Below are 13468 nucleotides of genomic sequence, written 5' to 3'. Positions count from 1 at the left end.
CAAGAAAAAATGAGTGAAAAAAGTCCAACAACCTCAAAATATCTAAGGCTGAGGGGTAAGGGAACATGCATACAGGGTAAGAAAGCTGAGTTAGTTAAGTGCCACAAGCCATGGTTGAGTATGCCTACTGCTGCTGTGTAGGCTATGGAGTAGGTATGCCCGAGAACGCTTGATAAGATGTAATAAAATTGATGAAGATTGGAAATAATGTGATTTGACAACATTAGTGAAAGGAGAGCTCAGTCAAAAAAGATATTTCTAAACATAAATTCTGTGCATTCACTTATTTCTATCACCCATATGACGTATTCCATGGCCGTATGACCGGCGCTCCCCCACCCTCACTTTTACTCTTTTCTGTCACAAGAAATAGGCCTTTTGTATTCAAGTCATGGTTAGCCATGAAAATGTTTTATTATACAAACACAACACCTTTAAAACAAGTACATTTTAAATATGCATTGTTAATTTGTTTGTCTCTTTTACTTCAAAGGATTAAACTACTAAGATCATGTAAAGATCTTTTTCTTCAGGAAAATTCTTCTTTTTTCCATGAAGCAAAAGGGATCTGTTAATTAGATTGACCAGTTAGTTTTCGTGACTACAGCCCTACCCTCGTGAGTTTCAATGAAGGCATTATCGACCATATACAACATTTGGTTTTTTAACAAAGTTGATATTTCTTGTGTACTGAATCTCTTTTATCCAAACATCACCATGTATATAAACTGTGTTAACCAACTCAGGTGGGCAACGTTGAATGAAAAAGCATGATGGTTTCCCATCAAGAGACATGGCGTATCTTCCACGTTGACATCCGATCTTCATTGAGAATGAGGTTCCTGGTCGAAATCGACTAATTGTTGTCTTCTCTTCCTGTCCCCATTTTCCTTTGATGTAAGCATTCTGTATCACTTGAGATTTCTCTTCTGCTAAGAACCGAGGGTTAATGTGAAGTGCTACCAGAGGATGAGGCCAAATTTGTGTTCCTGCTTGAAGATTGATGTGAAATCTGGAAAAATTTAATATTAAAAAAGAATTATTCTTTAATGGTGTCATCTAAGAATATCAAATAAAGAAGAATAATAAGTCTGGTTAAAAATTAATAATGATGGCTGGACCAATCTTTTTTTCAAGGTGTCCAGTATCATGTACAGTGTGATCCAAAAATCCGTTAACATTTGACAAGGCAATACTTCGCGGAATATTGGAGGTAGAGGTGTCTGTCTGTCTGTCTGTCTGTCTGTCTGTCTGTCTGTCTGTCTGTCTGTCTGTCTGTCTGTCTGTCTGTCTGTCTGTCTGTCTGTCTGTCTGTCTGTCTGTCTCCCCACACGATTTCCATGGTAAAGTTTGCAAATAGAAAAGATGTCATTGCCCCAACCAAGAGTGAGTGAGAGAGAGAGAGAGAGAGAGAGAGAGTGTGTGTGTGTGTGTGTGTGGGTGTGTGTGTGTGTGTGTGGGTGGGTGGGTGGGTGGGTGGGTGGGTGGAAGTGCAAGACATCACTTTGAGTTATGTACAAAGAGGGGAAGGACGCTTAAATGCTAAGTAGAAAATGTACTACTTCTTAACTGCCCACTTAGGCGCAGGTATTATTATTGTATTTTTTTAAATTTGTGAATTGACTCCTTAGGATCATGCTAAAATTTCATTTTTTCTTTGTCTAAAGTTTCTTCTTCCACCAGTACTCCTTCATGTGGGTGCTATGCTGTTTCTTCTGTTAATCCATCCAGGCTTTTCCAGTCTTTGCAGTTCTTTTGACTTGAAACCCTTCCAAATTTTGAATCATGGACCGAAATGTTTTCCTGTCTAACATCTGAATTTCCTGGATGTTGGACTTCTCTAGATCTTTACGAACTTCCATGCCATCATTGTCTTCTTGTTCTACAGGTAGTCAAATAACTTTTTGGTTAGTCTAGTTTTGTCCATTCTGTACAAATATCTGAGAAATGATCACCTCCTTGTTTTGAAATTTTCTTCACATTTTTGTAGACTTCATTGTTGTTCCAAAGTTTCCAGACGGTTTCAGTCTGGATTGGGCCCAAGATTTTCCATAGTATTCTTCTTTCTAGGATCTCCAGCTTCTCCTACTTGTAATTCATCAAGAGGCATTCACTGGCATACAGGCATTCTGTTTTTACTACAGTGTTGTAATGCTTATTTTGGCATTCCATGAGATGCATTTCTTGTTGTAGATGTTTTTTAGTTAGTCTATGAGCTCTCTCCATTTTTGAGATACGATTGTCTACAGCAGCATTCTCTTGTATAATTTCACTGAGGTATTTGAATTTTATAACCTTCTGAATAAAACCAATCTCTGTTTCGAGGAATCGAGGTCTATGTCTGTCATTCATCAGTTCTGTAGGTACTTAAAAAATAATACTGTTACCGTATGTTTTCTCTTACACGTAGTTTATAAATTTATTTACTCCAAGTTACTTTCATCAGACTGAAGAGCCTAACAGTTATAAATCAATTCATTAAAAATATTCAACCCCTTAAAATATAAAGTACTGCAATTAGTGGTACTATCAACTTACGTAAAAGGTAGTAATTTTACTTTTCCAGTTATCTCTATTTCACTTCCTTCATATAGTCCTTCTCCCAGTTGAGCAGTAACAGGAGCCATCTGTCATGACAAAGAAAATTATGTATTTAAAAGAGTGCCAGTGTTTATTTGTTACAGCTAGGAATGGGAATTCTTCTCACTTGTGAATCTTGAGGCCAGCATCCAAAATCTCGAGAATCACATAAATTCTTGTAAGTTAAAGCGAATAGTGTTGTGCTTTACACTGAATGGCCAAAAGTCATGGGAAGACACTGAATGTGATGTTAATGAGTTGCTCCTCCGCGAGTCCTCAAAACGGCAGCAACACGGCGAGTCATCAATTCTACAAGGTGTTGGAATAATTCTGGAGGGATCTGGACCCACCCATCTTGTACTGCTACCCACAACTGGCTTTGTGTAGTTGGTGCAGGTTCATGGAGTGTACACCAGCACCGACAGCATCCCATAAATGCTCAATTGGATTAAGATCGGGGGATCTTGAGGGCCAATCCATAGTTGTAACTTCACAAGAGTGCTCTTCCAACCACCTGCGTGCTACCACAAAGTGGTGACATAGCGCATTGTCCTGTTGAACCATGGCATCTTCTTCAGGGTACTACAGGGCCAGAAATGGATGCAGATCATCTGAAAGAATGTACACATAACGTGCACCTGTCAGCGCTCCCTGCAGCCGGACAATGGGGCCTAATTGCGACCAGGAGAGTGCTGACCAGACCAGAGCTGAGCCACCTCCTGCCTGGACACAACCTTGTTGACACATCGGATCCATAACTTCATGGGGCATATGCCACACACTCTCGCGCCCATCAGCTCGATACAACTGGAACCGTGATTCATCAGACCATACCACATGCCACCATGGTTCCATGGTCCATTGCAGATGTTTACGGGCCCACGCACGTCGTTGAGCTTTGTCTTCAAGTGTCAGCAAAGGGACATGATTGGTCGTCAGCTGGTGAAGCCTATGCGGCGCATTTGCCTCCTTACAGACATGGTAGAAATGGGTTCCTAATTTTCACATTCAACTGGATGGTGAACTGACTCACAGTAGTCCAGTATGCCCATTCGTTAAACACCTGTGGTCTTTCTGTGCGGCGGTTTATATGGGTGGTAACATTCTCTCTGTGATATTGAAGATCCACTGTCGACACTGTTGAACTTGGAAACACAAATTAGCGTGTAATCTCAGCAATCCTATGACCCATGCGCCTTGCGCCGATTCATCCCATGTTCAAAGTCGGTTAACTTGCGACATGATGCCATCTTCACAACACTGGTGTCTGTAACAAAAGTCGGTTAACTTGCAACATGATGCCATCTTCACAACACTGGTGTCTGTGACAAAAGTCGGTTAACTTGCGACGTGTTGCCACCTTCATGACACTGGTGTCTGTGGCAGACTGCTCAGCTATGCCGCAATGCTCAGGGGTCATACATGGCACATTTTTTAATGGGACACCCCTTCCCGTGAATTTTGGCCCTTCATTGTATAAGCGCTTCTGTAAATCAAAATCTGCTGTAAACATTTCTCTCTTGAAGTGCAAATTCTTTTAAAGAATCACATTTTTGAATTATCTGTCTGAACACATGAACAGGATCTTTGTAGGTTTTTCTGCCTTCAGAGAAATGTACATGTACACTGGATCTCTTTACTGCTTATTTGCATAAAGAAATAAAATGCAACAAAATACATTTTAGAAACTTTTTAAAAACAAACTAATAACATTATTATTTGCAATTAAATAAAAATTGAGTGTTGCTATTCCTATGAATGGTGCTTTCTAGCAGGTTTTTTCTTGTAAAAACTTTGTATATAACTGTAAGATTATAACTACTACTACTACTACTACTACTACTACTACTGCTACAAAAAAAAAAGGGGGACTGCAGAAGAACAGAATGTACCTATACTTTAAGCTCTAAATGCAGACTGAAAATCAGAATAGTTACTATCCAATGCCTTGAAATATCTCATGCATCTTCAAACGGAAAATGCATGATATTTTTTGCTTTTGAAACTAATACATTGAGAACAAGTATTAACATATATAGGGTGGTTATAATTAAATTTTCACTACTTGAGAAGGCCCCCATGAAAAACAAGTGAGCGTACAGTGTGCTTCATCACTCCACAAAATGTTCCATGGCCACACGTCGCCAACTTGAACCCTTGCAAGGAACGTAAGAGCAAAGTCTACTCGAAGGTCTTGAATGGCAACAGTTGGTGTGTAGAGTGAAGTTTGTATGGGTACCATCTCACAATTATTCACAGCACTTTTTCAACCATGGACCATGGAATGTTCAGCTGTCCTGACACAGCTCATGCACTGCTTGAAGATCGCACTTTGCATCCAGCATTCTCAGCCATGCCAACAGTAACTTCTTCAACAATTTGTGACACAATTGACCTTACATGTTATAATTCCACTTGATACTGATGATATCGTTTCTCTTTATATTGTTCTAGGAATTGAACTCATTTCCCATTACCCACCACGGCCAATAACATATAAACTTAGCACACCGCTTCGACCCTCTCCTGCATTAATCTCACATCATCTATAACACTAGTAACTTAAATATCAGTCATTTCAATGCTACCATAGCAACTATTTAATACTATTACAATTGAAAATAAAAGAAATTACACACAACGTTTTCTCTCCGAATCTTCTTTATGTCAACCAATTTCAACGTTAATAAAGAGGTAAGTGGTTTTACATACTTCGATTTCTCTTTAAACTCTCCTTTCATTCAAATTCATTCTTTAACACGTAAATCTCCTATTGTTACAGACTTCAATCCAAACTTCCCTTACGACTCTACACAATAGACTACAGCTGTTCCTTCCTGCTAACATTTAACACAACAACTTACCTTCAAGCACTCTTCTTCTTTCATGCTTCTAGAAAACTACAGTTTTATCACTTCACATTTATTATAAACCCCACTTGATGTGATTATTATAGTGACATCTGTTTAAGATCCAAAAGTTTCCTCTAGTGTATAAACTCATGACTACTTGTATTTTAAACTTCATTAAGGCCTCATTTCAAGAATTTCTTAACTACATTCAAGAAAGTGTATAATTTTACGAATATTTGTATTTTAGACTTTATTAAGGCCTGTTATTAAGAATTTCATAACTATTGTCAACCATTTTGCACAATTCCAACATTTCCTTCACATTCATATGTAAGTTAATTACAATCAGGTACCTGATTAATCAACTTTCAGTTTGAGATTAAGGCTGAAGATGCCCATAATTAAAGGGCGAAACATGTCCCTATAATTTTATTTAATTCATTGTCTTTTTTTATGTATTGAACAGGTGGAATAAATAAACTTTAATATTTATTTGACAATTGACCTTGCCAAAGTGTTTCAGTACTGTCCATATAGCTGGTCTCGGGACTCAGTCGAAAGCCTCTTCCAGATCATAGAACACTAGGTATAAAAGAGTTTGTTGCTCTCTGCATTTTCCTGGATTTGCCTTGCACGGAAGATCATATCTGTTGTGCCTCTGGACGTTCGAAAACCACACTGCAATTTGGGTAGGATCCTCTCTGAAATAGTCTGCAGGCGATTGAGCAAAATTCTAGCAAGAATTTGACCTACTATAGATAGCAATGATATACCGTGATAGTTGCCACAAACACTACGATCGCCTTTTTTAAAAGAGTAACGAAAGTGGCATTTTTAAGGACACCAGGTACTTTGCAGGTTTCCCATATTAAGAGGATAAGAGTGTGAAGTATGGTCTTTAGAGGCAGGCCTCAATTTTGAATCAGTTCCAGAGGAATGTTATCTGGGCCAGGAGTCTTGCCAGGTTTCAGTTTATGGAGAGCAGCATTGAATTCCTTGAATGTTGGTGGAAAAGCCATCCATGGTTGTTGGGGGTGTAGAGGCACATCATCGAGAAAGTTTTCAGCAGGATTTGAACTTTGATTGAGGAGAGTGGAGAAATGTTCTTTCCAACATTCTAGAATTTCTTGACTATCAGCAATAGTGGTAGCATTATCAGCAGCTTTCTATGTCACGGAGGAGGAGCAAGTTGGGGCACATAACTCCTTTATTCCTGCATAGAAGTCATGCAGGTCTCAGGCAGTTTGCAGTTTCTGAGCCTGCTGCCACCATTTGATCTTTATCTCTCTTATTTGCCCCTGATATTTATGCGGGAGTTTGAGAATGTGCACTTTCTTTGGATCTGAAGATGGATCTTGAAGAAGATGGGCTTCTCGTTTAGCACTGATGACACACAAAATCTCTTTGTTGTTGTCATCAAACCAGTCTTGTCTTTTTCTTTTTTAAACCAATGGTTTTCTCAGCTGATTCTGTGATTACTTTCTGCAATGTAGCCCATTCCTGCTCAACATTCTTTGTGTTGACTTGAGTTATAGTTATACAGTCCATATATAAGATGTCTCCTGGCCATCATGACTTTTTTTTGTTGCTATTTGCTTTACGTCGCACTGTCACAGATATGTCTTATGGTGACGATGGGATAGGAAAAGGCCTGGGAATGGGAAGGAAGCGGCCGTGGCCTTAATTAAGGTACAGCCCTGGCATTTGCCTGGTGTGAAAATGGGAAACCATGGAAAACCATCTTCAGGGCTGCCGACAGTGGGATTCGAACCCACTATCTCCCGATTACTGGATACTGGCCGCACTTAAGCGACTGCAGCTATCGAGAGTTGCATCATACATAAAAGGTGGTTAGACCAGATAAGAGAAGACCTAGAGGAGAGAGGAGAAACATGGAATGCCCTAGAAAGAGAAGCAGCATACCAAGTCCATAACAAATGGAGGCACATCGTTGTAAAACATCCTATCCGGCTTGCTGGAACAAATTCATGATGATGGTGATGATGAAATGTACATTCTTTTGGCCTTCCCTTTGCAGGAATTACCTCACAGCAGCATCAAGATAGATCTCCACCATTTTTATTCTATCCTCCTCTGGCAAAGGCTGCAGCTGACCCTTCTAAATCCATGTCCTTCTCTTAAGTGTACTCTATCCACATGTGCTTACACAGTAAGTTTCTGCTCTCCATCTGTTTACTGTACATAAATCAAATCCCTGATGGGCGTGGCCTACCAAGTGACTGCTCCTGAACCCTAAAGCCTAGGATTTACGACGTGATGCAGGGTCAGCACAACGAATCTTCTAGGCTGTTATTCTTGGTTTTCTAGACCAAAGCAGCTATCTCACTATCAATAGCTCATCAGCTGCTCTCATGTAGGCTCAGTGAACCTTGCACCAGCCCCCCCAGATACAGGTAAACAAACGTCTGACCAGAGTCATAATCAAACCTGAGGCCTCTGGGTAACGGGCAGGCTTGCTACCCCTAGTCTGCAAGGCCAGCATTTCATACAGATAAAAATGTTGGCATTGATCCCAGTTGTCAGCGAATAACCCAAAATTCTTAGACAAAGCTTATTCTCTGTCAAAATAAACAACAGACTGACTACTCAATTTTATTCATGCATGTTATGAAGGTATTAGTGAGTATTTGATCTTCATATTTCAAAATAATCAATATCTAAGACATCAGCCCAGTATAAAGTGCAATATCATTTCTGATCATATAATGTCAAAATTGTATACAATTTTAAGTTTTAAAACCTCAAAAAATTAATCATAAAGTGGGTAAGATAGTTTTTATGAATAGTTTTGTTTCTCCAATAACGTATTTAATGATCTCAGTTCATCCATTAATGTCCAATGGCCATTAAAAATATGCCCTCTTTGTTACCACTTTACTAAAGATCTATGTGAGTTGTGAAAATGAGAGAACCTCCTATTCACAGGAGTAAACTTGTGTAATAGTGATATACTCACCAATAATGCTTTATTATAGTATGAAAGCCCTCTTTTTGTGTATATTACGAACTTGTGCAATTTCATACCATCGTATAATATAGGATATCGATCTGTTTGTTGGTGATCTATTTGAACCATATCAACATCACCATACACTTGAACAAACCGTATCCGTTTCAGTGGTATACGATATGTAAAGCCACAGTAATGTTCCCCTTCAAATGCTACCTGCAAGAACAAAAAATAGTTTTGTAAACAATTCCGAAAGGGGAAAAAACTTTCCTGTCAATTGAACACAATTTATTGAAGGGTCAATTAAATATGAATGATTTTTTTTTTACTCTTCATTAGATAAATGTAGATCCTTGGTGGCTCAGGTGGCAGCATGCCAGTCTCTCACCAATGGGTTCTGTGGTTCATATCTGGTCACTCCATGTGAGATTTATGCTGGACAAAGTGGAGGTGGGACAGGTTTTTCTCTGGGTATTGGTACCCTGGTCTTCCCTGTCATCATTCATTCCAGCAACATTCTCCAGCACCATTTCATTTCATCTGTCAGTCACTAATCATTGCCTCAGAGGAGTGCAACAGGCTTCGGCAGCTGGCACAATTCCCATCCCCACCACTAGCTTCATTAATTTCATCCCTGACCTAGCCGAATGATTGGAAACAGGCTATAGATTTTCATTTTCATTAGCAAAACAATGAACTGACTGCAGTCCTTTGAAATTTGGATGTATCACACAGTGGCATGTGCTGTGATCAAGACGTGGGCTACTACTAGACTCAGGTCACCCCTTTTCGATGGCTGGTTTAGTGAACGTGAAGCCTTCAGCGTTTTGAGCTGCAGCCAGTAGCCAGCAGAGAACTGCTGTGTTATCAAGGCTGCTTCACAAGCTACTGCCCTGGCCTCGGCTACTGCCATTGCTCAACCCCTGATCAGTGGAGATGGTAGCCTAAGGTTTAGCAAATTAAAGTCCGGCTTTGTGGCTAAATAGATAGAATGCTTGCCTTTGGTCTGATGCCCCAGTTCAATATTCAGAATCAATCCCCTCATACTGTTAATTCACCTGGCTTGAGAACTGGGTGTTTATGACATCTTCACCATTCATTTTATCCTCATTAGGTCGCCACCAAGCCCATACAGATGCCATGCACCATTATTATTATTATTATTAATAAATAAAAATGTTGAATTTTACAACGGTCATACCCATCATTCACTGGTTAATTAGCTTGCTCGGAAGACCAGTGGTGGTGTCCGACCCATGATCACGGGTTCGATTCCAACCAAAATGAAAACACTAAACCTGAAATATTGCATTTCATTTTAGCAGATCTACCTATAAAAATAAAACTATATTACTCCTATAACAGCAGCCCTGCAGTGTCCTCCTACAAGGATGTAGAGGTAAACAGGAGTGAAATAGCAGGGCTCTGTAATCTATACAATTAAGTCAGAATCATGAGGTGAGGAAGTATGTACGATGAGTAATGGTTGGTTGATAGTTAGCAGTGGCGATGTGACAGACTGAAGCCTAGCACACCTATCCCCTGGTCCTCGCACCCAACATACACAAGGCAGCAAGCTGCGCGAGGTGAGTCGAGGGGAGAGGGACAAGAGTCTGTGCTGCCTTTCTCTCAGAAATATGTGCAATGTTTTTTCTCACTGCTTTCAAGTTTTGTAAATGGAACAATGTGCCAAGATGCATCATCATCACCCTTCCAAGTATTAGGTCTTGCATTTTCTTTCCATCGCTTCACTGATAGCTTTGGTAGCCCTCGGTATACACCACTGGTATCACACAATATTCAAGATCCCCTGGGTAGATTATGTCACCAATATGGAGAAAAGAAATGGAGTGGGATTTATAGTGAATCAGAATGTTGAACCAGTAGCTGAAGTTAAGTATGTAAATGAAAGAATTATAATAATGCACATACATATAAACATGGAACTGCTGAAGATAGTATAGGTGTATGCTCCACAGACAGGATGTAGGGTGGAAGAAAAAGATTTCCTCAATGAACTGGAAATGCATATTGTTGGAGATGGGATCATGATAATGGGAGATCTGAATGCCCATGTGGGAACTGATAGAATGGGATACAAGAATGTTCTGGGCCCACATGGGTATGGCGATAGAAGTGAAGATGGAGAGAAACTGTTGGATTTTTGTATCAGAAATAACCTGATAATAAAGAACACATGGTTTATGGTCCGGCTCCATGGCTAAATGGTTAGCAAGCTGGCCTTTGGTCACAAGGGTCCTGGGTTCGATTCCCAGCAGGGTCGGGAATTTTAATCATAATTGGTTCATTTCGCTGGTACGACGGCTGGTTGTATGTGTCGTCTTCATCATCATTTTTATCGTCATCATGACGCGCAGTTCGCCTATCGGCGTCAAATCAAAAGACCTGCATCTGACAGGCCGAACTTGTTCTCGGACACTCCCGGCACTAAAAGCCACACATCATTTCATTTCATTACATGGTTTATGAAGAGGAATAGCCATAAGGTCAGCCAATATAGTTTGGATGGACAGTATGGAACACTCATCGATTTTATAATAACAGACCGAAAATGGGGAAGATACATCACGAATATGAAAATAATCCCCAGTGAAAGTATGGAAGGTGATCATTGATTATTAACTGTGGAATTAAAGCATGTAAAAAAAATCCCTAAAATTGTACTGAAGAAGAAACCAAAGATCAGGATTTGGGAATTGGAGGAGGAGGATAAAAGAATGGCAATCGAAGATTGTATAAAAAGGAAGTTGCCTAATACAGAAATACGAAGTGGAGAAGAAGAGTGGGACAATTTTAGACAGACATTTGTGGAACCAGCAATTGAGGCATGCAGGAAAACAAAAACACAGGTTAAGGAAAAGACGACACGGTGGTGGACAGACAAAATAAAAAAAGAAGGAACAAAGGTGAAGAAAGAAATGGATAAGGAAAAGCAAAAAAATGTATCAGAGGGATGAGAATAAGATAGAAAGGTTACATGTGGAATACAAAAGATTGAAACTACAAGTAAAGAGGAGTATCAAGGAAGAAAAGAAGAAATGTTGGGAGTTTACCAACAAAACTGAGCAAGATAGTCGAGGAAATCAGAAACTATTATGCAGAGTAATAAAATCAAAAAGAATAAATCAAGAAAAAATCAAGGCATTAGAGAGAGAAGATGGATCCATAGTACATGCTGAAAAGGGTCTTCAGAAGGTGATGGCAAAATATTTTGAAAAACTTTATAATGAGGATGACTGCTCGGAGGAAGAAGGAAATAAGAAAATGGAATAATAGATGGAGAAAAAGAAGAGAACCCGATAACATGGTTGGAACTTGAAAGGGCAGTGAAAGCAATGACCAAAGGTAAAGCAAGTGGAAAAGATGAATTCAATACTGATATGATTAAGGCAGCCGGAAGCAGTGAACTACAATGTCTATACCAAGCCCTCAATGCCATATGGAAGGATGAAAGGATACCTGAAGATCGGCAACAAGGAAGCATTGTACCATTGTTCAAAATAGGAAGACATGTGAAAATTATAGAGGTATACCCGTATTATCACATAGGCTAAAAATAATGGAGAAAGTCATAGACAAAAGACTGAGGGATATAATAGAAACACAGGAAAAACAATATGGCTTTAGACCAAATAGATCAACAATAGACTTGATATTTACAGTGTGAAAAATAATGGAAAAACACCTGGAAAGGAACAAGGAAATCATCTTTGTATTTTTGGATTTGGAAAAAGCTTATGATACAGTTAAGAGAAAACATGTATAGGAATGCGTATGGAAAAGGAATGTACCAAAATCATTAATTAACAAGATAAAAATGTTGTATCGTGAGAGTAAAAGCAGTGTACAAGTGGAGAGTAGTGACTTTGAAACATTTTATACGAAAGAAAGGTCTCAAGCAAGGAAGTGCACTGTCGCCATTATTGTTTATTATATTGATGGATGAAATCATAAAATGTATAAAACAGAGTACAGTAGAGTCCCGCTCATCCGACCTTCGCTTATCCGACATTCCGTGTTATCCGACACTGGTAGACTTAATTTGAACTTTTGGTGGAGACTAAATTCAGGGACACCCGGTGTGGAGGGTGCGACCTTGGGACAAGCACTGGCCTGACCGCTGGCGGTAGGACCGGCTTTTCTCTCAAGGACAGGTGCAGTGAGTCTTCAGTCATTGTTCATTATAGTATTGGTTGGGTGCGGATGTTATAGTTTTCATATCCTTTGTGAGTATGGCGAGTAAACGGAAGAAAGTGATTGTTTCTATGGAAGACAAGTTGAGTGCACTAAAGAGACTGGACAAAGGGGAAACTCTTCAAAAAGTGGCTTCAGATTATGGTGTTGGACGTGTTACAGTGGGAGACTGGAAAAAAAAGAGGGAAGAAATTGAAAAGTGGTGCTCTACCAGAGCAACAAGTGATGCACTGAAAATTAGAAAAACAATGAAAAAATGTGAGTACGAAAAAGTAAGTGAAGCGCTATTTCTTTGGTTCACTCAACACCGGGAAAAGGGCCTGCCAATATCGGGCCCTATTCTGCAAGAAAAGGCGGTGTATTTCCAGAAGGAGTTTAATGAAGGGGACCCTAATTTTACTGCCAGTGCGGGGTGGCTTGATCGGTGGAAAAAACGGTACGGCATTAGGCAGCTTAATATCTGTGGAGAAAAACTGTCAGCTAAATCCGATGAGGTTGTGAAATTTAAAAAGGAATTTCAAGAAATAATTCTTGCTGAAGGATTAACCGGTGATCAGATTTTTAATTGTGATGAGTCTGGGCTAAATTTCAAGATGCTGCCATCAAAAACTCTCGCAGCCCAAGCCGAGACGTCTGCACCTGGCTACAAGCGTAGTAAGGAAAGAGTTACTGTTCTTGCCTGTAGTAATGTTACTGGGAACTTAAAAGCAAAATTGCTTATGATCGGTAAAGCAAAGAAGCCTAGGGCTTTTAAAAACATTTCTGTTAATGCTCTTCCAGTCCAGTACACGAATCAGAAGGCTGCCTGGATGTCTGCTGACATATTTAAAGACTGGTTTTTTACACAGTT

General features: G+C 39.6%; 1 protein-coding gene across 1 annotated transcript in view; it reads right to left on the bottom strand.

Moving 5' to 3' along the window:
* Positions 1–483: 483 nt before the first annotated feature.
* The window catches only part of LOC136881029 (galectin-4), a 33529-nt gene continuing 20544 nt past the window's right edge, over positions 484–13468 (bottom strand). The window contains exons 3-5 of the mRNA XM_067153621.2: positions 8410–8619; positions 2539–2627; positions 484–1012 (exon numbers count right to left, since the gene is read on the bottom strand). Coding sequence (XP_067009722.1) covers positions 637–1012; positions 2539–2627; positions 8410–8619 — 675 coding nt within the window. The 3' untranslated portion in view covers positions 484–636. The remainder of the gene's footprint in view (positions 1013–2538; positions 2628–8409; positions 8620–13468) is intronic.

Source organism: Anabrus simplex, chromosome 9, assembly GCF_040414725.1.
Source record: "Anabrus simplex isolate iqAnaSimp1 chromosome 9, ASM4041472v1, whole genome shotgun sequence".
Classification (NCBI taxonomy): Eukaryota; Metazoa; Arthropoda; class Insecta; order Orthoptera; family Tettigoniidae; genus Anabrus; species Anabrus simplex.
Note: the sequence above shows the minus strand (reverse complement) of the source record. Positions and strands in the feature narration are given on the sequence as shown.